This window comes from Sturnira hondurensis, unplaced genomic scaffold, assembly GCF_014824575.4.
Source record: "Sturnira hondurensis isolate 20B ecotype Veracruz unplaced genomic scaffold, ASM1482457v3 Scaffold0022988, whole genome shotgun sequence".
Taxonomy (NCBI): domain Eukaryota; kingdom Metazoa; phylum Chordata; class Mammalia; order Chiroptera; family Phyllostomidae; genus Sturnira; species Sturnira hondurensis.
Genome location: NW_028095619.1, coordinates 999,756 through 1,026,733, shown reverse-complemented (window position 1 = coordinate 1,026,733; position 26,978 = coordinate 999,756). Strand labels below are relative to the sequence as shown.

At 35.4% G+C, this 26,978-nt stretch overlaps 1 protein-coding gene across 1 annotated transcript in view; it reads right to left on the bottom strand.

Annotated features, from left to right (window-relative positions):
* Nucleotides 1-1,243: 1,243 nt before the first annotated feature.
* Nucleotides 1,244-26,978, bottom strand: part of PCDH11X (protocadherin 11 X-linked) — a 408,939-nt gene continuing 383,204 nt past the window's right edge. The window contains exon 7 of the mRNA XM_037037357.1: nt 1,244-4,648. Coding sequence (XP_036893252.1) covers nt 4,122-4,648 — 527 coding nt within the window. The 3' untranslated portion in view covers nt 1,244-4,121. The remainder of the gene's footprint in view (nt 4,649-26,978) is intronic.

Genomic DNA, 26,978 nt, shown 5'->3' with positions numbered 1-26,978 from the left:
ATTAAAAATTATTGTATTATTTTCCATATGAATGACTGTAAGCCTCCTTTTGTCCACCATATAAATATCTCCTAAGTTTGTCTTGAAAGATGCAAAAGAAATTTCCTAAAACACTACATTATTGTTCACCAAATTTAAAAAGTGGGAGCATTAGCTCATTCAAAGAATTATTGTGAAGGTCTTAACACTGTAAACAAAAAAGGAGCTCATGGATGTGTACCACCACCAAGGTGTATTTTACTCTATATGAGTTATTTTTAAAGATTTTATTTATTTATTTTTAGAGAGGGGAAGGCAAGGAGAGAGGGAAATATCAATGAGAGAGAGAGAAATGTCAATATGTGGTTGCCTCTTGAGTGTCCCCTACTGGGGACCTGGCCTGCAACCCAGGTATATGGCGTGACTGGGAATCAAACTGGTGACCCTTTGGCTTGCAACCCGTGCTCAATCCACTGAGCTACTCCAGCCAGGGCTACTCTACATGAACTTAAAAACCAATTTAAAATGCCTTTGAGTTTTGAATTAACATACAATACAAGTGCATCTTTATTTTTATAACTTTATTAATACCTTTATTAATGAATATAAGAAAACATGCAATACAGAACCTGAAATAGAACAATCCATACACATTTGTGTACAATCCATAGCATATCACGCTGTCCTGAGCCACACAATGTTGAACCGTCTCATTTCCGAAGCCTGGTTGGAGCTCCTTCAGGCTGCTGTTCATTTCAGATGCTGTATGATGTCACAGAGGAAGAATCTTCTCAAAATACAAACATTAATCTATATTTCATAAAATCCCAAGTAGTTTAAGGAGAGATAGCATAAATTTCACACATTTGATTTCTAAAAATATCACAATCACTAAACAATTGTCTTCACTTTGTTTCATTTGCGCACACACATTTTTGTGAGTAGCCTTCGGCTGCTGTCAACAAATCACAGTCACTGAAAGCACACGGGTTGGTAGTTTTGGGGTGTGACATGATGACATTATAAGGACTGCACAGTTTGTGATCATCTTTAGTCCACGTTTATCCATCTTCATGGCAATGTGTGACAAATATGAGTCTGGGAAGGCAGAGGCTCTTAACTGTCACCAATACACAATAGCACTCATCATTTGGTAGCCATGTTGTCTGACCAAATTTACATTACCAGATAGAAAAGGTTCAGTAGCTAAATTAGACCACACAAACTGTACTCTCTAAGTTTATCACATTTTTTGTATCATATGTAACTTTGTTTTTAATACACCCACACAGTATTAGCTTAAACTTGAAGATAAAATTCAAGAAAACAATGTGTATGCACATAGCACATAAGATACAAGGTGTTTCAATAGATACTTATAAATGTGATACAGAAACACTATAGCAAGTAAAGTCTTAATCACATGTAACTGAACATAGCCACAAAATTGAATAACCAGTCTCACTGAATATATTACCACACTTGTCTTTCAATTTGAAGTTCGAATTTTAAACTAAATCAAATCTTTCTTTTTTCCAAGGGTATTATTTTGCACTGATGGAAGAACAAGACTTTTTCTAGCTCTGCAACTAAAGACTTTGCTCACCCAAAGAGCTACCTGTGAACTGTCAACCTGTAACTCTGGCTACGCAGTCCAAGAATTTGCAGTGTAATGAGAAAGGTCTCATCAGATCTAACACCTCAGAAGTCACAGGTTGCCAAGGCCAGACCTCAAGGAAGCTTTGAAAGAGAATGCACAGGGGAGAATCACTTGACTCACACCCCTCGCCTCTTTGGCTAGTTCTAGCCTGCTTCCGTTCCAGGCAACTCTGGTACAGACCCCGAAGAGGGTGCCCAGTGTTTTAACATTCTGAACACAATGTAAGTCTGACCGTGCAGTAAAGAGTATTGGTTCATTCCTGTGTCTCTAGGAGAGGTCTCCAAACTTTACTAATTTCAGTCAGGAGCACTTAACAGTACACTTATAACTCAATAAAGCACACACAAAAGAATCTGAACTATCTAACTTTGGTTCCTATTCTGATTTTTATTAATGTAGTAACCAGTCATATTCCTAACATATTACTTAATGAATTTTTTCAGATTTTCCTTTTTGTCTCTTGCCTTATTTAATTGTGTGTGTGTAGATCCTAACTAAAATGTGCAGAGGAAAAATGTGAAAATAACTAAAATAGAAGTGAAAATTCTCACACATTATCTGTGCAAGTTTTCAGAGGAAAAAAAAACAGCTGACAGTCTACTGGAAGGGTTTCATTATCATCTCCAGGTTTAAAATCTTTAACAAACACAAAGCAGAAACAATATCAATAATACTAATTCAGTTGAAATTTCAGTAATTAAATTCTTGTGGTTAAAAGTTAAGAAGTCATTCTACACACTAAAGCAAATATCCTTCCCAACCGGAACAATATATTCTCAGTCGCTACGTAACCTGCTGGGCACAAGAAGAGAAGCTTTCTCAACATTCAGTGGAAATCTTCACCAATGAAATTGTACACTCACCACACTTTATAGTACAACATTTACACACAGTTTCATCATAAATTACAGATCTCCAAGTTACACGTCACAAAGTCTACATCTAATTTTAACTAACAAGAACTATTCACTCCCCCCACCCCCAATGAATAGATCAACTGTGTCTTGGTTTAGTGTAATACTGAAACAAGACATCGTCTGCGTTTTGCTGTGGAGAAAAATGAAGTTGGTGCTGTTTCCGTAAATTGGTGAAATGTGCACACATGTGCACCGCTGGTGAAACCGGCCAGCCAGAAGGACAACAAAGGAACTAAAGGACGACAGAAGGAAACTAGTGTTCCCTACAAATGGTACTGTATTCTTCACTTAGAACATGTTTCCTTTTCATATAGATTTGGTCATTGTTGTTTTTATTTATTGCATTCTTGGGGTATTTCTTATCTACCTCAAGAAGCTGTCATGAACCTTATCTCTCCCTCTGCATATCTCCTTAAAACCCTGTCCTGTAGATTTAGGATTGTATGTCTGGATTCTCATCTTGTTATTAGTGGTTTTCTTCAGGAAGTTGAGCTAGAATGAGAAAAATCCCTTAGTCATATAGGTTTGTTATGTGGTTTTATCTAGTTATATTAATTTGTGTATTCTTTTTACTGACCGTCTTTTGGTATCAGCCTTTTCAGATCTCACATCACCATTTAAAACTTCCTGCTATTCTTTAGGAAATAGCAGTTTCCGGTCATGGCTGTTAATGAATCATTCATCAAATGCGTTCACTTTTCTTGTGATTTCCAGGTTCTTATATACAAATTGCAGAAGATAAACATCTAATTAATCATGGAACATAGGCTTAAACTGCAGATACAACATAATTTCTGATGCACTTTACACTACATTACAAAAATAATTTTTCGTAGAAAGACACCCATTTGGGCGCATGTATTGCACTTCAACGTCTCGAACTCTACTAAAGAGTAGAGAATAGGTTAGACAGAAATCTGTACAGTGTATATATATTTGTTACTGAAAAGGTCTATACAAATTCTCTGCACAATATATTCTCCAAATAAAGGTAGAAAACATAAAAAAGACAGACAAAATATAAGTTATTTACACGTGGTACTGTGCATTTTCGTACAAACAGTAATAAGAAAAAAACTAGAGAGCAACAAGTATCAAACAAAAAGACATACAAAGATGCTGCCCTACATCTACCTTCTAATGTTATTTGAACAAAAGTTGAGATAAACTAAAGGTACTCTTGGAAAATCAGATATTTGCTAGTCCACTTGCTATGTACTACAAACATCAGAATGGAAACACAATCAGTAATATTGCACATGTTGTCAACAATAAATGAACAGTCACGGTGCATCAGAAACACTGTACACTCCATATCACTGTCTTACTCGGCAAGCCTTTCTGTACAAAGGGGGACGAGTGTTTCAATTTCTTTTTAAGTGCACATTCTGAAGTAAACAAATTGTGAATTTATTTTTGTGTTTTGACTAAGGGTGTCTAGCTCTAGAGTCTGTTCTGGTATCTGTTTCTATTTATATAACTATGTACAAAACTAACAATTTGGAATATTCATGGAAACTGGATTCGAAATCTTAACGATATAGGTCCTGTTGAGAACTGTGACTTTAGAAGGGGTGTTCCTTCACAGGAGCGTCATCATCCCGAGAGGCCCTGGCCTGTTGGCCTGCCATGAAGGTTTTCAAGGCAATGCCTTCTGCTGACTCATCAGAAGGATGAGCTGTTTCAGACACAGAGTGAGACTGAGCACTACTTGGCCCTCCCTGCTGCAAAGGCCACGTTGGCTGGGCAGGGCTGTGCTGGGGGGCGGCAGCCTGGCCCAGGGGAGGGCTGGCATAGAGAGCGGAGGTGGGCAGAGGTGGACTGAGCTGGGGAGCGAAGACCTGTGCCGGTGGTGGGCTGTGAGACAGGGTGATGAACTCGGCCACTGGAGGGCTGCGGAGGTGGCGGCGGCGAACAGAGGTCAGTGTCACCGGAGGGCTGTGGTGTGGAACAGAGGCTTGCGCGTGCAGGGGGCTGGCCCGGGTCAGGGCGGCCGGCATCCAGCAGGCGTCAGAGTGGCCCAGGATCAGGCACTCCTGTGTGCAGGTGTCCGAGACCTCTTCCAAGGTCGGCTGCACGGTTATCTCTGCGGCTGTGAGGGTGGGAGACAAAAGGTAAAATGTGAATTTCAAAGGCGTATTTTCCTAGCTACTTAAAACACGTCATTGCCACAGGGCAAATTAAAAATCTATATTCACCAATATTTCCACGATGGGTCCTTCATTTGTCAAAAAATAATTCCTTACAGAAAACACAAATAACCAGGAGTGGGTAGATGGAATCTCATTTTCATCATTATGATACTTTCATTTAGTCTCCCAAATGCACTTATTTTTAATTGTGTTTGTGACCATAAATGGAAACTATGCTAATTGATCTGTACATAAAAGCCCATTGATATATATCAGGAAGTAATAGGAAGTGAGGACAGAAGCAAAATGAATGGGAGAACCAGTCATTGAGACATATAATGAACTAAGCAATTATAACGAACCATTTGATTAAGAATCTAATTAATTAATCTGAGAATATATCTAACAATAAATTAAATTAATTTGAAAATATAGTTTATTGAACCCTAAAATGCCTTCTTATTTCAAGAATGAAGTATAGCTACAATTATCTCAAAGATAATTGATTTCTGTATTTCTCATTTTCTGAAATAATGACAAATCAGTTTAACGACACAATAAACTACAGACATAAAATGCTTTGTTAAACTATAACACTTTCTAAAGCTCCTTTATATGGTTTATGTAAAGTTTTCAAATGCTAATAGGTATGAAATATCAAGCAGATATTGTAATACTATACAAACACTAGTTAAGTAAAAACAGAGTACTTAGATCATGAAATGTAACTTTAGAACAAGAAATGTTATTAGCTATAATAAAGGATGTGGCATCATAATAAAAACATCAATTCTCTTAAAAGACAATACTACAAATTAAAACTCTATATTCATGATCCTATAAATCTCCAAAATGATATGCAGTATAAGTACTCATTATCTTATCACCCTTATGGCAAAAGTATAAGATGTATAAGACCTGACTCTCATTAATACCAAATATTTCTATTAAATAACCATTTACTGTGAGGTTAAAATTTTAAATATCCTACACTTCTATAGAAATGGGGAAGGTAGACCTTTACATATTGGGGGTGATATTGAATTATAAACTATGCGCACATAACTATATTTTAAAGGAAAATTTAATTTACTGGTAATCATAGAAGCAATTCATTGAGGAGCCTTAAATTTTGCAACAATAAATATAGTTACAATATTGAAACATTTGCCCATTTATGATAAGCAAATTTATATAGTCATTTTAACTGAAAGAAGATGATTTATTATATATTATTTTTATTCCTTAAATGTATTGGGGTGACATTAGTTAACAAGATCATATATGTTACAAGCATATATTTCTATGACACATGGTCTGTATGTTGCATTGTGCACCCATTACCCAAATCATCTTGTCATCGTACATTTGACCCCATACCCCTTACTGTACCCACCCCCTGCCCTCTTGGTCACCACCAAAGTGCTGTTCATTGATGCTTCTGAGGTTCACTTTTATGCCCCACATACAAGTAAAATCATATGGTTTTTATAATTTTGCTGATTTTTGGATTAAACTGGAAAATAGTTGACACATAACCTTTTCTTTTATTTTTTATTGAATGTACTGGGGTGACACTCCAAGTCAAGGGCAGGTAATGTTTCACATAAATTGTTTTCCAAAAGTGTGGTGGAGCAATGCAATATTATTGTTTAAATAATAATTTTATATAAAATATAGTTCATTCAAGACAGCTCTAGAGCTTCTCCCAGTGTCAATTCATCTTGACACTGACCTTCTGTTTTGTTGGCAGGTTGCTTTGCTGTTTGATACAGTCCTTTGAGGTCAAATTTGTAGAAGCCTCTCTAAGGCCCAGGTCCATAAGTTTACCACCTATGTGTTCTTTGATGTAATTTATTGTCTCAGGTGTTCTATTTACATCTTTGATCCATCTTGAGTTAATTTTTGTGTATAATGACAAACAGCAGTCGAGTTTGATAATAAATAACCAGAAGCTTATTGACATTAAAAGAAATTTTCTCCCCTTTAATAGGTATGGCTATAGTTCATAACATTTATGATAAAAAAGAAAACTATTCATGACATCATATATCCAGACTTACCAAAAGAAAATCTTTTCCTCAGTTTGGTGCACAGAATATTGTTCACAATATGTGTGTATATACAACTTATAAAAACTATAGCTTTTAATCGTGGTCATTTAGGACACCTTGGATGAAAATCCTAGTTTAATTTTAAAAAGTTTTATGATAAACTTCATCATTCCATATATAAATACATAAAAATTCACCAGCTATTAGTGAATCAATATTAAATAAATGCACAAAAACAGAAGTGTAATTAATGTTGTAACTGTTTGCATTTGACTGAGTGCTGTGAAAATACTTTTAAAAATATTTATTTATTTTTAGAAAGACAGGAAGAGAGGAAGAGAGGGAGAGAAACATCAATGTGAGAGAGATACACCGATAAGTTGCTCTCACATGCCCCCAACTGGTGACCTGGCCTGCAACCCGGGCTTATGCCCTGACTGGGAATCAAACTGGTGACTCTTTGCTTTGCAGCCCATGCTCAATCCACTGACCCATACCAGCCAGGGCCAAAAATATTCCTTTAAGAATAGTTTTGTTAGTGAATGGTAATATTTCCCTTAATATTATTGATATCATTTAATTAGCTTCACAAACTATTTCCCAAAGAGAGAGCATGAGACAAGCACAGATTAACTCAGTGCAAATTCCAAATAATGTGCACTATGAATCAGTGGAGTTAAAATTAATTACACTTAAAACAACATTCTCAGAGGGCTTCTGTACCTCACTAATAACATTTAACTATAAAGAAAGGAATTTTTTCTAGGGAAGTATGTTATCCTCTTGCAGCACCAATACCCTGCGAATATCAGGGTCTTTTATAGGGAAAACACAATGTAGTCATTTAGTTGATTATTTGATGCTGAAAAGGCAACTTGAACTAAAGGTAGGGTTCTAATGATGACCAAAACTCTGCCAATATGTATATCAATAAATGATACTGGAAAATACTATAAAAAGCAGATTAACAAAAATGCCTATTCACAAGGAACATATGAGGTCTGTCCAGAAAAAGTCCACCCACTGTTAATATAATGAGAACAGTTTGTGCGATCTGGCAGCCAAGGAGAGTGGACTGGATTGTGCATGTGTGAATAATGACGACCTCACTGTACTCAGTCAGTGAGGGTGGTAGATGCCATTGAGTGAGTGTGTGTACTGTGTGGTTGTCATATTCTAAATGACTGAGCAAGTAGAGCAACAAATCTGCATCAGATTCTGTGTGAAGCTTGAACATTCTTCTGTGGAAACTATTCGGATGATTCAGAAGGCTCTAGCTATGGGAAACTGGTGATTGGCAGATTCATCACAACAATGTGCCTGCTCATGTATCATGTCTTGTGCAGAGTTTTTTTTGTGAAACATCAAAACACTCAAGTGACTCAGTCCCCCTAACAGCCCAGATTTGGTGACTAGTGACTTCTGGCTTTTCCCAAAACTAAAATCCCCTTTGAAAGGGAAGAGATTTCGGACCATCAATGAGATTCAGGAAACTATGAAGGGGCAGCTGATGGTGGTTGGGAGAATTGTGTGAAGTCCCCATGTGCCTCCTTTGAAGGGGACTGAGGTGTCATAGTCCTATGTACAATGTTTCTTGTATCTTATATCTCCTTCAATAAATGTCTCTATTTTTCATGATACATGGCAGGGTACCTTTTGGACAGACTTTGTTTTGCAGAGAACACTGCCCTGATATCTCTCTTCAGAAATCACTTACTAAAGAACTGTTTCCATCTGCAGTATATTGAAACATACTTTTAGGACTGTGAAATGAAGATTACTGTTAGAGCGTAAATTATATGTTTTATCTCAGAGAGAATGTGTTCTTATGAGGTTAAACAGATTTATTTGGACAATTTTTTCCTTCATTCTAGATGCTTACTCTTACTTGGTCTTTAAATTGCTTTGGAGAACCATCTACTCACTCATATTTATTTAATTGGCTGATATATAATACATATTTCAGGAAACAGAGGTGCAAATCCCAGTGTCTCAAAATTCAGATGTCAAGTTCACACATGTGATTAAATGTGCTCTGGTGATGCTCCCACTCATTCCTTACCCTTTATCTGTGTGAGGACAAATGCATATTTTATAGACTAAAGGCTGAAGCAAGTGTTCATTATACAGAAATTGCCAGTCAGACTGTTACATTTAATGCATCTGTTAATCTCCAATAGCAAATTTCACATGATAGAGGTCTTCTACAGGTCATTTGATTTGTGTTCAAAGCTGAACTTTTGTGAAAAAGAATGAGACAGTGCTGTCAATTTGCTTTGATCTCTCTCTTGCTCTTTCACTAGCTTCGTAATTGCATTCCCTGAGGATTTTTTGATGTTGTACTTTAGGGGAATATAAGGTTGTAACTGCTACATTCATTTCAGCAAAACTGGTTACTGTCCCGAGTAAGCATTTCAGCAAAACTGGTTACTATCCCGAGTAAGTGATTATTTGGTCTTCCCATAGGTTGACAATTCAGACTTTGGTTTCATGTGGTCCAAATATAGAGTAAAAGGCATTTGAAACATTCAGTCTAGATTTAAAATTTTTATTTGACAGTTTTTTGTCACTTAAATTTCCACTAGTATTGTTGAAGATGCTCATTGCAAGTTGAGAGTTTCTATCTATGCATGTAAGTCAACTAACCAAACCATCCAAAGGATACATTATGAACAAGCATCACACTTGAGTGGTCTCATTTTCACCTGACATCTCTCTCACATCAGCTGTGACGAACTGAGTGAAGTCATTATCACTAAGATTATTATTCGGGACCTACAGAGGTAGGCAGACATCTTAAAATTGATAAGGTGGAAAGGCTTACTATGAAAACATTGTTAAGGTTGGCTACCTCATAGTGATAAATATAGATACACTGTATGTAAGTAAATTGTGTTTATTTTAGATCAGAACTCTAATCAACCCATATGTTCATAATCATACATTAGTTTCAATTATTAGACTCCCCAGGATTTTATTCCTATATATCCTAATATCTAAATTAGATAAATTAACTAGTTTGATGAAGAGCAGGTTTTAAATCGAACAAATTATTAACATTAACAGTCTAAGATAGAATAAAACAATGAAAGAAGCAAAATTCTCACACAGCAAAACAAATTGTCTATAATTAAAGATATTTTGGGGGGGTTGCTCTGTAGGTACTAACACATTTTGTTTTTTAATTTAATAATTTTCATTGTATTCTTTCCATTAGCATTTAGTCCCCTTGAACACCACCACCAGCAATCCCCACACTGTTGTCCATGTCCACAAGTTCTTTGTCCTTATTGCTCAGTTCCTCTACCCCCTCCTCCCTAGCTGTCATCTGCTCTCCATCCATGAGTCTGCCTCTATTGTGCTTGTTAGTTCAGTGTGTTCATTAGATTCTACAGAGGAGTGACATCATGTGTTACTTCTCTTTCTATATTTTTCCTATTTCAAAACATTACACATACATAAACACATAGTTTGTGATATCAAGAACCATCAAGTGATGAGAGGTAACTTACATTGGTGCTAGCATTTCTGATCAGTGAGCAGGTGTAGCACTCTCTACATTATCAGGCTATCGGGTCCTCAGAAGAATGATAGTGACAATCACCTTACACCGGTTCGATCAGCAGTATCCTCTAAGAAAAGTTACCCTTCCCCTCTTAGAACTAGTATTTCACGAAAATAGTAATTCAGGCCTGGAATTTACTAAAAGCCTCCAAATTACCTCAGCAACCAAAATTAATCCAATGGATACACTGGGAAATGAAGTTTGTTTCCTGTCTATCTGAAATACTTTGAAATAATTTGTCAATATGAACTGAGATGCTTTAATGAAATGAATCATGCTATCTTTTCTTCCAAAATTCTGTGACATGTTATTCTATATCATGACTGTCGAATATTTTTAAACACCCCAATCTATCCAAAGGTACGACAGAATGCACAGAAATGCCAAACTTTTAATGACTTTATCCTTTTTCATTTTATGGTGTCGTTTAAATAATACATGCATCCTTGATGAAGAGACAGTGACAATTTGGTGGAAAACATCATGCTGTTTATACTTGGCTTTTGAAATTGAAAAGAAAAATAATTTTTCCCCAGGGAACAGAATGGAATTTTGTTTTTATTACTCTTTGGAACTTTGGCTTATATTCTGAAGTTAGCCTCTACTGAAGTCCAAAGCAGAACAAGCCCATTGCCTTCGGTATGACTTTCACCTTTTCTTAGTTTAACAGAGAATTTATCAGACATACATCCTTTCGGGGGGATGAGAAAGTACCTTTTGGTCTATGGCCACAGACACTATGAGAAGCATAACAGAATCATTAGTGACCAGTAAATGTCCATCCATCCGATGACCTTGGCCTTCTATAAGAACTCATTTGGCAAAATACAGTTCAGTTTTAATTTATTCTCCTTTTTTTGAATAAATCTTACAAGAAACAGAAATTGTTCTTTCCATTTAAAAATTAATAATGCTACCATGATAAACTTCTCCTTTTATAAATTCTGCAAGTTTCTGGCAAGCATGTCAGGTTCTTCAAATAGAGAGTTGTTTCATGATCCTGAATCAATAATAAATACTGTCCAGTTTATTTATTAGCAAAGACTATTCCAGCACATATTAACACATGCTATTTCAAAAATTCATAGGTAACTATGAATAAAAAATCATTCATAATATTATAGTGATTGTTTGGGGAAAATATTTGTTTATAAATTTACTATCACTTACTTATTCAAGACCTTTACTTGGCAAAAGAAAAGGTTAATATTGATAAAGAGATATATGATCAGTTAATTGACATTTTAAATTATAATTTATATTTAAAAATATATACCACTGGAATGTGCCTTTCTGTATTATTGACTTTGACGTAAAGAAGAGCAAGTATGAGAAAAAAATATATTCAAAGTTCCTGCTGGGATCACCTCTACGTTTTTCTGGGCTAGTATTTGGAGATGTCAAATTTGGACATGTGAAGACATTTATCCCTAACTTAGACCAAATTGGTCCAAATGTGAGCAAAGTCATGAAAACTACCCCTAGTAGCAAGATTCTCCCTCCTGTTTCAGTGTTAATGAACTATTTTCCATAATTTAGGTGTGTAGCAATTAACCATTTGGGATTAAGTGTTACCTATAATTTCAATGCAACATTTAATAAATTCTGATTTACCTTAACCAAGCATTACATCTGTGAACGTTATTCAAAATACATTTAAATCAGTATTTTGAATTTTAACCAGGCAAATTCATATTCCTAGTATAACTATGTTGATGGCCTTTGAACAGGAGGAAAATGCTACTTTCCCTTTTTTTAGAAGTGGCAATTGGTGTTCCAGTGATATTAGGCGTATTGTGTATTCAATAGGCTGTCAAGCTTTGTAATGAGGAGGTATTAGAATGTTTGTACAGATGTAAGATGGACAAGAAGTGAATCAAATTTTGCCTAATAAGCCGTAACTTTCATGTTTGCACATTAATAATGTAGAGGACCAATCATATGTCGCTTACAAAATGACTGGAGAGAAAAAGGAAAAAGTGTGATTTTAAAAAATGTATTCGACCCAAACATCCACACGTAATCTGAGTGACAGCCAATTTAATGGTTCCATTTATTTCACAGGTAAATAAAGTCTGGGTTGCATGAACAAACTAAAAGATCGTGGGTGAGTTTGTGTGTGTTTGTAAAGATAGGGAGAGAAATAGATATAGAGAGATTTGCAGTGAGCTAGTGCGAGTCCTTGGCAAAGCTAATCTCAGTTAATATACTAAGTTTTAGGCTGTACTGATCTCTGTACAGGTATCAAGTAGGTCAGTGTAGTTATTGTGTTGTTTCAATCATCCTGATATAGTAACACTTTTATAATTAGGAAACAGTCTTCTTCATTTTTGGTAATACTATTTTATCTAGAAAACTGTCTTTCTAATATTGATATAGCCACTCTGGCCTCTATATTTACTGTTGATTGATACATCTTTTCCCATCCATTTGTAGGATGGATCTTCATATATTCAAGACTTCCAAAAGTTAGATCTTGCTTCCTGTCTTTACTTGGAGTGGTCACTCGTTAACATTTAATATGCCTCTTGATGTGATTTAATTTGGTTGCTCATTTTATTACTAATTTTTGGTTTGTCCTCTTTTTTACAACATTTGTTCCCCTTTTCTGCCTTTATTTGATTATTTAAACTTTTTAGATTTCTAGTTTATTTATTGTTCTTTTTCAGCTACATATTTGCACATTTTAGTGATTGCTCTAGAAATTAGAATATACTCGTATATTTTTAAGTTTTCACAGTCTACTTTAAAATTAATGTTATATTGTTGAAGAAAAAATTGTAACCCATTAAAATTGTCAGTAAAACTTTACCACCAAAAGGAAGAGAGATTGAGCTGAACTCTGAGTATAGTAAGTAAGTGGAAACTTACTGAGAAGAGAACAAGAGGAAGGGGGTCCTTCCTGAACTCAGTAAGATTCTTACTGAAGACTGCGGGCCAGGGTAAGCAAACACTGGGGGCATCAGATTCTCTCTAAACAGAATGAGCAGGATTCTTGCTGAACCTGAATTCGACAGGCAAGACACTGAAGCCAAGGATGAGGCCTAGTCCAAGCGGGAGTCTGTTGGGGCCACTGCATATAAAATGTGGTAATTTCTCCCATTTCTTCTGACATATTCTTTGGAAAATATAGCAAAATATAGGACATTAAGCAAGAATTTATAAGCTTTTTCACATAACAGGATATTTCAACTACCTACTTGGTCTTTCGTCTACATATTTCTCTGGAACAAACTTAAAGCGTATTATTGGGAAAGAAGAAAAGTATCTGATGGAAACTCTTCTGATAATGGGATTAAGAAAATTTCAAATATACTCTTTATGGTTTAAATAGAAGATTTGAAATGTCTTGTGGGCAGATTGAGCGGTGACTCACTAATAACAATGGTGACATTAAACCCTGTAGGCAAGGGACAGCATTTGAAGACCATGTTCAATATGATTAAACCTAACAGTATGGGGTTCCCATTAACTTTGGAATTTCATATAAAGTACAATTAATTGCTTAGTGTAACTATGCCTCATTCAATATTTGAAAATATTTATCTAAAAACTTCACAGTTGATTTGAAATCCAAATGTCTCAGGGCATCCTATACAACTCTAACCTTGTTCTTGGTATGGATGAATTCAATACATCCCTGAGCTTTCTGCAAGTGATAATTTACTTTCAAGCAGTCATGGACTTAAATGGTTATAGTCATACTTTCTTGTTTGGCCCTGCCTGTGATGAAGCCTTCACATTTGCAAAAAAGACCAATCTATTTTTGGCTTTTATCTCATAAAGTGCAGGGAGATTTTTCAGCTATGGTACAGTGAAAATGTGTTTTATACACAAGTGACTGTGTGTACGTATATTATTTATTTTTACCAAAGCTATTAAAAGTAAAATTGCATCTAAACAAGTCAATAAATATGAAGTATGTCTTTATCTTCTTATCATGCCTAAAGTATTTCAATTTCAACCCAAACCACATTTTCCCCAAGGTTTGCATTATATTTCAATTTCACAGAGCAATCATTATATAATTGAAGCATGCAGTTTTTAGAATTAGACACTTTCTGATACTGTGTGGTTTCATAAGTTGTAAAGTACAACTATTAAAACTATTTAAAATTTTTATTAAATAAACTTGATAGTCAATATATTATTATAGTATTCTTTTAGAAAATACACCTTATACCTTAATGATTACACATTTAAAATTTATTGTAGCTCTGTACTAATGCATGCTGTTTACTTAGGTAAAAACATATACTTTCAAAACTGAAATTGCTCTGATAATAGTATACCTGTAGGAGCAATACAATGCAGGCAGTTTTCAATAGTTGACTCCTGTGTTCATTCCCACCTAGTCTTGGCAGTTATTTCCAATATTGTAGAGGTAGTAGGATATGATTGAAATCTATTTTATGTCTTTTAACTGAGTAGATTTTGTATATCATATAATTTACAAATTTTATTATATTCCATTAGTCCTATTGAAGGAATATAAACAGAACTAATATGAAACATGTATATTAGGATTATAACATCAGCTCCTCACATTCACACTATTCCAAATAATGATGGAAAATATCATACATATATAAATTGCATACATGCAAAAATATGTACACAACTTATTTTCTATAGTTAATATCTGACTGTTGCATCATTTTAAATTTGATTTATGTGGTATCAAATATAATAATTACGTTCTTTCATCTAAAACCAAATAGTTTGTTTTTTATAGAAAACTTAAATTATCCTCATTTAAAAGAGAAAATGAACCCTGCAAAGTCCACTCCCCTGATGGCTCATAAGCTCTCGCCTTTTGAGATGCTCCATGCATTTGGCTCTTGTTTCTTTCCACCCTCAGTTGATAAATCCTTATATTGAAAATCCTCATCCTTTGCTACAGTGATCTTTTCACAGTGTGCTCCAAGGAGATGAAAACCCTAACAACATGGAGACTTTATTTACTGAAAAAGACACCTCTCAAAGGTTCCTTCTTGCCCCACTGGAATGGCCCTTGTGCTGCTGAACTCCAGGGAGTGGATGCTTGGGCAAACCCGGGGGAATGGCCCAGTCTGGCCCAACAACTGAGTCAGGTGGCTCCTGAAGGAGACAGTTTTCCCAAAGTGAGTGTAAGAGACATTTCTTCCCGTTGTTTCTTCCTTTCTCTTTCTTGGAAGGAATTGCCTTTTTCCACTGGGGAAACCTCTCCAATTGGCATCAAGAGCTCCATTTTGTCCACTGAAATCATGACCTGTTATGATTTCCTGACCTTCCGGTTGGAGCTTCTGGTTCAGAGCCATGGGATAGAGTAAGTCATTATGTCGTTTTTAATTTGGCTCTGTGTTCTTCTTACTGTTCAGCTCTGCACCTGTGGCTTTTCAAACCCGGACCCAGATGGTTCTGATCCGTATACTTTTCCCCCCACAGAGGACCTGACACCCAGAAAAGGTCCTTCCAGGCATGGAGTGACAAAGGGTAGATGCCAACATTTATGGCAGAGGGACCTTATGACAGGAAGTACTCTATGGTTGCAACCACCTTTCCCCTTAACTTTCTGTTTCTGTTATTTCCTCTTTTATTTGAGAAACTATTAAATCTTTTTCAAAACAACATGCTTTATCATCAGTAAAGTCAAAATGATTACACAGATAAGGGGAAGAGTTTGTAATTAGGAATTGTGTCCTGTGCTGTTATGCGTCCCTCATACCGCTTGGTATGAATCAAACTTAACAGAACTTGAACACCGTAGCTTTGAGACAACAAAAAGCAGTCATGGGCCAGCAGTTTTAGCTATGGTCTCATCCTACATATAAGCAACAAGTCAGCTAGCGTGGTGCATGACCTTTTCTGCCTTAGCATACATTCTTATATATGAAAGAACACGTTGGTGTATATAGTGCACAGAAGGCTTCTTTTTACAAAAATACCATTATAATGTAAGGTCATTCACATAGTTGTAAAACATGGAGTGTTTTAGTAGCTCTTCCCAACAGGGCTTCCTAGTTGAGCGTGCTCTTTGGAAAACAAAGTTTGGTCTATAGACCGTAATGAGAAAACCGATGTTAAACTTAGGGTTCTGCAGAAACAAGTACAACATTTCTCCTCTGAAATGGACTGTTTTCTTATATTTGTTTCATAAATATGTCCTTTTTGGCAGACAGAATACCTGCTCAACTTCTCGTATATAGTTGACATACAAAAGGCAACCAAGACCCTATGAGCCTGGGATTTAGTTTTACAAAACTTTTACATTAACTCTGCCATTAATTTGAAAAATGTAAGGCAATTTATGTTAAGTTCTGAAAATTTGCCAATAACATTCTTTATGATTTATACCACTCAATTAATCCATGTAAATTAAAACAAAGAAACCTTGTAAGAAGTGTTAAATATCTACTTGTTTATTATCTGTCCTCTGCTTTTATTTATTTTCTAATCTGCCTTCCCCATAAAATACCATTTATAGTTTATAGTTAATTCGATATAGCTCATTGCTTCCTTGAAGCTCATGTTAGCAGAATATATTAACCCAAAAAATCAGACTCAAAATGATAGATGTAAATTCTGAGAGCGAAGAAGTTATCATGGGTGAGACCGACCCACTAGGCTTTATGAGTTTTTGAAAATGAACGTGCTGGAGGACTCCATGGCTCTGGCCATTAGAAAACAAGGTGAAAGAAAGATGAAATAGGTGTATTTCCCAGTATTGAACTGAAGTGCATTTTGAAAATTCTCTCCTCTCCTCCTGCTACCACGAGGCTGCAATGATCAGTAAGGTCACTGAATTATTTTGCATACAGGGAAAAATTGTCATTTTTCACATGGCACTGCAAAGGGGTAACTTGAGTGACAGTTAATTTGCTTTTCAGAAATACTATTGATTCACAGGGGAATACAAGCTGTGAATCAATAGACTAACATAGTCAAGTGATTCTTCATAGATGATGCATTTTTCTCTCTTGATATGCTACCTATTATAGTATTTCATAATGCATGAATTAATATAGTTCCAAAATATGGCAATATTAACTATTAACCAAAATTTTCAACAAAGGTATATACATAAGAATGTACATGTACATTTCAATAGAGAAAATAGTTTATTGCATATGCTAAAATTTAAATTGCACCATTTAAAAACAAGACTATGTGAATTTACTAAATTATATAAATTATGAAATTGTGTAAATGTTAATTGCCTAAAAATAATCCAAATACAATGGTGGTCACACCATAGCACTGGCCCACTAAAAATAAAAATTCAAAGTTAATGACACTGGATGAGCTAACGGCGTAATGTAGGTTCGTGACCCCAATGTTTTCAAACCAAACCCAAAAAAGCCTATTCTGAAATTTTGAAAATCACCTCAACATTTTAACAGTAGTTATGCCTAATTTATTCTTATTTTGAATGTTTTGATGTTTTCTACTGTACATGTTTGTTTTTTATAAATTTATGAGCATGTATGATTGCAAGAATAAAATCACTATTAAGTATGCGTGTATTTTAAAAAATATTTTATGTTATTTAGAGAGAGGGGAAGGGAGTGAGAAAGAGAGGGAAAGAAACATTAATGTGTGGTTGCCTCTCATGCACCCCCGACTGGGGATGTGACCCACAGCCCAGGCATGTGCCCTGACTGGGAATCAAACCGGTGACCCTTTGGTTCACAGGCTGACATTCAATCCACTGAGCCACACCAGCCGGTGCTAAGTGTTGTGTGACATAATATTCAATATATAGTTTGACTTGGAAATCCACCTTCATCATGGCTAAGAAATATCCATGACGACTAATAGAATAGACCATAGATAACTTTCAAGAAAAAAAAACACATCAGCCCTGGCTGATCTTAATCTTCATTTAAATAGCATTATGTTTCTAAATCAGGAATATTGCCTTAAGCAACATTAAAAAATAAAACTGCTGTTACTTTGCCATGCACTGATTTCTCACCTTTTATGTCATTTTGTAAATGGTTTCTCAAGAACTCTTGACTGTTAGGAACTAATAGAGAAATCAACCATTAATTGTGAAAGTTCTTGCCAAATCACAGAAATAGTTAACACTCCCTAAAAAGGGCTTTTATGTAGAATTTCTGGTGGTAATAGTGCTTTCTAGTTGAACTACCTACCAGCAAGAGGTAGTTTTATTATTTTTTAAAATATCAGCCCTTTTTAAAAGAAAACGAAATCCAAGAAATCATGGAAAACTGAAGGTTTCATATTGTGAAAATGACTTTGCGTTTGAGTGATAAGCACCATTAGAAGGGTGACAGGGAGTCTCGCACGTATTTGCTTTATTACAAGATGTTCAGCGGAACTCTGATTGTGTCTGTTATTTTATTTCAACACAATGGAGGTTATAAATATTGTATCACAAAATGTCTAGTATTATTGATGTATAATTTCCATAGGATTATTTATTTTTGACAGACTTACTGAGTAGATAAAATAATTTGGAAATAAAAATATGAAGATCTAAATTAGATGAGATCATACATTACCAGTTAAGGTACATATTTGGGAACAATGATCCTAAGTTAACCAAAATACCTACCCAACTCATTCCTACACAAGAACTGCTTTGCACGACTGACAAAAGACTTACATTCTTAAAGGTATTTTACTGGCTGTGGGAATTAGTCTCAGAGGTTCATTCTTCCAAGCTATTATTCAGTCATTATAAAGCAGGTTGTTTTAAAGGGTCTGCTGTACTATTTCTCTGGTGAGTTTGCTCCACAACCTGTTTTATGCTAACATATCAACCTTTCCAGAAAAGTTTAATCTCTATGGATCTTACTGGTAATGATATTAAGGCAAGTGCCTCATATTTTCAGAAATGTAAAAAAAGAGAATATGCTGGCTTAGTAGTTTAAACAGAGGGTTTCAGAAGCCTCACCTATTTCCCTTCAATAAGAGCACTTAAGATTTTTTTCTTCAGATTATCTATTCACTATGGAATGAAGATTCTTGATATGTTGTTAATACCAACAAACCACACGCCTCCTAGTCTGTCTGCTGCACATGTTGGAACCATGGCAACTATTATAACATAAATATTTATCTTCACAAAATATCAGAGTCATATTAGGGTTATTCACTAAATATTTCAATGTTTGTAATAATTTTTGTATGTCTTAATATTTTTTCCTGACAGCACTTTGATTCTGCTATAAAGCTTAGTAAGTTAAAGAAAAACTTAAAGCATTTAAAGCATTTTTTAAAAATCTGTTCTGTACTCTTGACTAAAGACACAGAGTAGCAATTCATAAATTTCTCACATAGAAATAACAAGTGGTACTAGCTAAACTTTACTCTCGTAACTTTTTCCTTGCTAAGTACATTACTCCTCAACTTGTTCTGCTTTCGTTTTAATGTACTCTTAAAGCTTTCACTGCGTGGAAATGTGAACATTGTTTATGTGTTGCATTGCACTAGAACCTCATATGTATCTTTCCCGCTTTGTACTATCTCCTGATTTATTTTTCTCAATATGACTAAACACATCTTGTCTCTACTGTCTACTCTCATATGCTTAAGTGCAGTGAAGATTTACTTGATAATAACAATGCTATGGTATTTGTTAGTGTGTTGTATTTATTAAAGACATTTTGCTTTAAAAAAAGAAAGTTAAAGCTACTCCTTGCATTTGAATAATAGAGGTGTTAAGTCTAACTTCTTAAGGAGAATACAAGTGTCATTTAAATTTAATCATCTAAACTTAATCATCTCTGCCTGCAAAGACTTTCCTATTAAATGTCCTCCCTCCCCTTGGGAGAATCAGCACTATATTTATCAACTGCCAATCTTTCTGGACACCAGCTACGTAATGGAAAGTTGAGTTACAAAAGAAAAAGGCTAAAGGTTCTACCACAATGAAAATATATTACTACTGGTCTATCTTTCTTTTTGAAATTCCATACATTAGACTTTAGTTTCCCCTGTGCCCTGTCTCTGCATAATGCAGACCAACTGCACGTGTGTATTGATGCATTACTGCAGCGTGGCAGAAACTCTCCTTTATCCCTAGAATATCAATGAAAAATAGGTAGTATATTAGCCACATTAGTGAAATTAATGAACTCAAAGATCTTTTCATTTACAGTCCCTCTGGCACACTGTCAGGCCATGAACTTTTATGATTTTCTCTCTGAAAAAGATAATTGACTTTATCTCTGTGACAATGTAAGGCTCTCACTAAACTCAGAAAAGCTCAGGATGATTACATAAAATGGGTCAATTGTTTGATATTAAATATTTTTTCAAATCCAGTTTTTCAAGTATAACAAATACTGTCAAAATTAAATTTTGTAGTCAGAACATAAATATTTACCTTCTTCTTTAATACATTCATAAAAACCTTCCTATGTCAATTTTTCATAAAATGTGGGTGAGCAAATTTTCACAGTATGGTATATAATACGCTAATGGCAAATAAGATGGCTTAAGGAAATACTATGTAGGTACACATTTATGAATCAAGCAAATTCACTAGGGGTAAACACACAGAGTTCAGATTTGCAGAAAACAGCACATTTCTGTCAAAGACGTATTACAGGAAATTATATTCACTTCTGAGAGTATAAGTGGCATTCTTGTAAAAGAGGTAGCTTTGGAATTTTTTAATATTATCCATGGATGTCTTACCCACTGTTCTTGGGACACTGGAGAGAGACTTTTATTTACAGAGGTGGTTTTCATATAAGATGTTAGATTTAGGTCTCAATCCTTAAAATACAGTTCAAAGGAGTTGAACTAAGCAAGACTCTCTGCGTGTACACACACACTTTAAACTGGGGCTTTACTCCCACTAAATTGATATATATATATTCTTGGCTCAAGGAAACCTTCCCATTTGTAGTGTTTTTCTCACACGTGGGAGTGCTGCAGACGTGTTTCTCCCAACATATGAGAAACAGTTTTAGAAATAATGTATCAACTTGAGAATTTTTTTAAAAGCACATTCTACATCTGCATTTGCTACCAATATACCTTAGTTGCCATCCATGAAAGGATCATTTCAATTGTTTGATTTGAGATTCTGTAGACTCTGTCAGATGGCTCCATGACTAATACAATTGTTTCTATGGCAATCAGTTAAGAAAGACGGAAAAAAAAATAGCTCGCACTAAAAACAGTTGAATCAGATCCTCATCCCTGAAGTGATACCATATGCTATCTCTGGAATATTTGTGGCTGAGGCCTTTCTTGTATGCCTTTTTGAAGTTCTGCAATCTTAGTTTTTAAGCTCAAAGCCTTGTGAAGTATTACTGTGACTTCCGCACTCAGAGACCACAGGACTGCTCTTTAAAGGGCACATATGACAAAGTGCTAAGGACACACTGAACGTGCTGCTGGCATTGTTTGCAGCCATCTCTTGAATTTGGCTGCATAACAGCTATAGCTTGTATCTATAACCAGGGACTGGGTCCATATATTTGATAGTTGGTACAGTGCAATGTAGGGCCTGTTTCCGTAGAAGCAGATGCTCTGCTCCATCCTTCCCAAGAAGTTTTGCAAAATAGTCAATATTCAAATGATTTCTGTTAGAACATTTTCTACTTTCCCCACTATGCAACTTGAATTTTGGCTTCAAAAAATTCATGAAAAATATGAATCTTTAAAAAAATCATTGTTTTTTCCTCTTGGAAGACTAACTGCATTGAAAGTTAAGGCTCAAAGTTCTCTTTTCTTTCTTTTATTTCTTTTGTCAAGAAAAATATGATGTCACAATATTTCAAATGACATATTTTAATACTCTTAAGTCTATTACACATTTTATTTATAAAACTCCGTTTCACACACAAGAAGGCCAGTGCTCTGTAAAGAATGGACAAGTTTTATTTAAGGTAATTTACAACTATTATTTCTACCAAATCTAGTAAAGAAGTCAATGACAGACCCAATTATTGGTTTAATTTATATGAGTTACCAGTTTCCATTTTCCCTCACAAACACAATTGACCACAGAAGATGGTTTTATTTACTTTTACTTTTTCAAAACAGTCTCTTTATCAGTTAGTGCCATAGCACATAAGATTGCTGGGCCCCACTTGTATACCTTCAAGTTAGCTACTTCTCCTTCCTGTTCTTCAACCAATGAAAACCAGAGAATGGACAAGTGATTTGTTTTCAGCCATATACATCTAATTATTCATGATTTTATATTCACTTATATCCTGATGCGACTCTGGGCCAGAGCCGGAACTCAGTGACGCTCCTGCAGTCGCTCATTTTTATTACAGTAGAAGGTCAATAATGCAGTACCAAGATTCATGAACATGAATAAATAATAGAGAAATACAGATATGGAAAGCTGCAGGTATGATAATGGCCCTAAATAATGCTTTTGGAATCAGTGCACTGTGATTACATGTCTCTTACAGGCATCACAAGTGTGTTCCGCTGTTAAATCAATGTTGGTTTCCACTGTTCGAAACCCTGAGTAACGTATCTAGTGTGAATAACCCATCCAGGAATGAGCAATGGTATTTTGTTTGTTCTATCAATGCAGATTGCACACTAATCACTGCCTATTCTGTAAACATCAATTCAAGCGTTTTCTTCCAATTTCCTTTAAAAAAACCAGTCATCCTATAAACACGTAAGAAGGGCAGCCTTCCAACAATGAGAAACTTCATGCTTTAGGGAAAAGTGGTGCATTAACAGGTTTTACTCTTTAATCCAGCCACCAATGTAAACCTAATGCTGGGTTGGTGTTTTAAGGTAGATGGTTCTGATTATTTTATAATTCCATATTTCCCTCTATGGTCTGTCTCAAGCCTGTATTGGTCTTTTCACTGGCACTATAAGAAATGCTAGCACTTGAAAAGGCATCATTTTCTGAGTCTCAGCACTGACACTATTATTCTGTCACTGGAGTTCCATATAACTCTGTAGGCAGTGGCTTCAAGGGTAAAGACCACTGAACGTCCTTTCTTTGGCCCTGAAAACTTGTGTACATATTTGACACTTCTTTTCTCAGAGATTTTGACCTGATAATTCAGATCCTTAATAAAACATAGAAAGATACGTTTTTTCCAGGTCTCATACAAATGAGTTGAACAAGAGTTTTACTAAAGATTCTTGTCCTTGCCCTGGCTGATGTAGCTCAGTGGATTGAGCATGAGCCTGCGAACCACACGATCGCGGTTTGATTCTTAGTCAGGCCACATGCCTGGGTTGCAGGCCAGTTCCCAGCAGGGGACTCATGAGAAGCAACCATACATTGATGTTTCTCTCCTTCTCTCCTTCCCTTCCCCTCTAAAGATAAATAAATAAAATCTTTTTAAAAATTGTGCTTTGAAAAAAAAAAAGATTCTTGTCCCAGTCTGGGATTCACCAAGTATATACGCTTAGCACGTGTATGTGTAGGGGCGCAATTTATTGTCTTAAGAGAAAATTTCTCATGAATTTTTAGATGCACGATGTGATTTCTTGTTCTTAGAAAAAACAATCAGCAGATTGTAATGAACTGGACATCTTATTGTAAGTCCCACAACTACCACTCTATTCCTCTTTCATTAGTCTCTAGGGCTGAAAAAGCATTTATACATATTTCTCACCATCACCCACCACTCCTGCATAGTCACGCGGAGTGCTTGGTACTCATCTTTCTCACTAAAAGAATTATGTGTCAACCTGGCAGATCCTGGTCTGTTTCATTTACTCACGTATTCTTACATTTATTAATAATAAATCAATAACTGTTTTAAAATTTAGTCTTATTGTATTTTTCCCATTATCTTTTAGTCCCCTAATACCCCCTCCCCCAGAAATCCCCACACTGTTGTCCATGTCCATGAATCCTTTTTCCTTTTTGCTTGGTCCATTCATTGCATAACCTCCTCCCCACTATCTGTCATGTGATCTCCGTCTATGAGTCTGTCTCTGTTTTGCTTGTTCAGTGTATTCATTAGATTCCACGTATGAGTGAAATTGTATTGTACTTGTCTTTCCATGACTGGCTGCTTACACTAAGCATCATATCCTCTAGATCCATCATCCATGCTGTTGCCAAGGGGAGGAGATCCCTCTTTTATGGCTGTGTAGTATTCCATTGTGTAAATGTCCCACAACTTAGCAGTTGGTATGCATTCTGAGAAATGCATCATTAGATGGCCTCATCATTGTGTGAATGTCACAGAGCGCACTTACAGACACCGTGCCCACATGGTCTAGCCTCTCACTACAGGCTACACGCCTGTGCAACATGTCCCCATACAAAACCAAACCAAATTAAATCAAGCACAAGAAAAAACAAAGATGCAATCAAGAGATTCAGTAAACATAAGATATTCAAGCTTGCTGCCAGCCTAACATGCCATACTGTTTTATAGTGCGGTTTTCTTAACAGGTGGAAAGAATACACTATAACAATAAGAAGTATAGTATAGTGATTACATAAACCACTAACATAGTGGGTTATTGGTATCATCAAGTGCTTCTGACTGTACACAATAGTAGGCGCAGTAGCTTTGTTTACCAAAACAAAACATCACCAAAAATACATTATGGCTTTACAGTGGCCATGACATCACTGGGTGATCATTTCTTAGCTCTATTATGACTTTAAGGGACCTCCCTCACATATGCAGTCCATCACACACTGAAACATAGTTATGTGGTGCATTACTCTATGCTTCACATTACTCATTGTAAGGAAGGAATTCAGTTTTATATGTGAAGCATAACTCAGATATCTGGGTTAAACAATTTACTTGTGTTTTGAAAGAAGGAGTGAACGTCCTTCTACACAAATAGTCAATTATATTACATAAGTCCTCTTAGAAAAGATTCCAGAATAAAATTTTATATAATGATATATTTGAAAGGGTTTTCTCTTTAAGTTTAGGCTGATAGATGTCTTTAGGTAAATTAACATAATGGCCAATTTCCTAGCCTGTATTAGATAATACAAGCCAGTTTGTCAAAATGCCCAGCATTTTAAAACAGGTTATAAGCTTTCTAAAGATATGGGAATAACACCATGTATAATGAAAAAGGGAAAAAATGTGTCCAGTGATGGCAAATATGCTTTATGGGAAATTATACTCTTAAAATATAGAGGTATTTATTTCATTTTTATATATTACATTAATTTTTATAATATCTTCATTGTAAATATGAATATATTTACAATGAAGATATTATTGTGATGGAAGCATCACAAGCATTTCTAAGATTTATGACAAAATTAATTTAATCTTATCTAATCAGGCACTACATAAAATTCCTTTCCAAGCTTTATATATAGTGTCAAACACACTATATCAGATATTATACTGCTTGTTTAGTTAAATATATGAACACTTTAATCATAATGTTGTAAATACTTACAACTTATGAATGTCACATTAGCCACAACTGAAAACCAAAATGTGCAGTTTTTACTAATAGAATGAAGCACATTTGGTTTTACGTCAGATCCAGACACGCACAAGGATGTACTCTCACTCTGATTAAAATCGACTCAACTGAAAGTTTTACCAGATGACTTCAGGATTTTTCTATTAAAATATGTCTTTCTCTCTCTAAGTCCATACTATAAAAAGTATAATTTTCAGAAAATGCAGGGTTTTGTTTTAAAGTGTGATGATGTACTTTCATGAGATAAACAGAGAAAAGTAGACAAGTAGACTAAAACAATTACTATGTAAACATGCAGTGTGAAGTAGAGCAGAGCTCATACAAAACCAATGCATCTAAAGTCTTGGCTTCATGGAAGAAACGCAGATTTCAGCCCTGGCTGGTGTGGCTCAGTGGATTGAGGGCTGGCCAGTGAACCAAAAGGTCACTGTTTGGATTCCCAGTCAGGTCACATGCGTGGGTTGTGAGCCAGGTCCCCAGTAGGGGGCACGTGAGAGGCAACCACACACTGATGTTTCTCTCCCTCTCTTCCTCTCTGTCTAAAAATAAATAAATAAAATCTTAAAAAAATAAAAGAAACACAGATTACTTATTTTCCTCACTGGGCTCCCACTACAGTACTCCAGAAGCTGCTAATGATCATAGATGGACTACAGAGCAAAGGTTGCAGGTGGTACAAGGAGCCAGGAAGGATATAAACCTCTTGTGGTGAATAAACAATGATTTGAATTTCAAGGACAGGTACACTCTTCAAAGTTCAGATGCTGATCTACTGTGTCCTGACACCTGAGAAATATCTGGACCAGAACTCAAGGACTGAGATTTAAACTGTATTGTGATGAATTCCTAGGTCACTTTGTAGCAGTCGGGGCCTTATATTCTCATTTAAAAAATTAGAGCAAGGAATTTTGAAATGGCCTAATGAATGAATTCTATGCTCTACCTACAACTGCATTATTATTGTAATATTTTCCTTTTAAATGGTTATCAGTGAAAACAACAGACTGGCTTCAAGAAACGGATGGGTGTTTGTAAGGTAAGGTTGATACACAACATATTAACTTTTTAATAAGCAGGTGGGTATGTGATTGACCAAAACCTGGTAAGATAAAGACTCTACATTTAAAAAATCTTAGTTTTGGTAATTTTACACAAGTACCACTTTTGTGAATAACTTGAATTATTTTTATATTTTTCTTGACATCAGGCCTGTGTCTATAGAAGAAAAAACAGTCAGCTTCTTGTCAAGTTGAAAAGAAGACAATTCAGGGAAAAAAAAGTTTACAGTTACCAAAATGA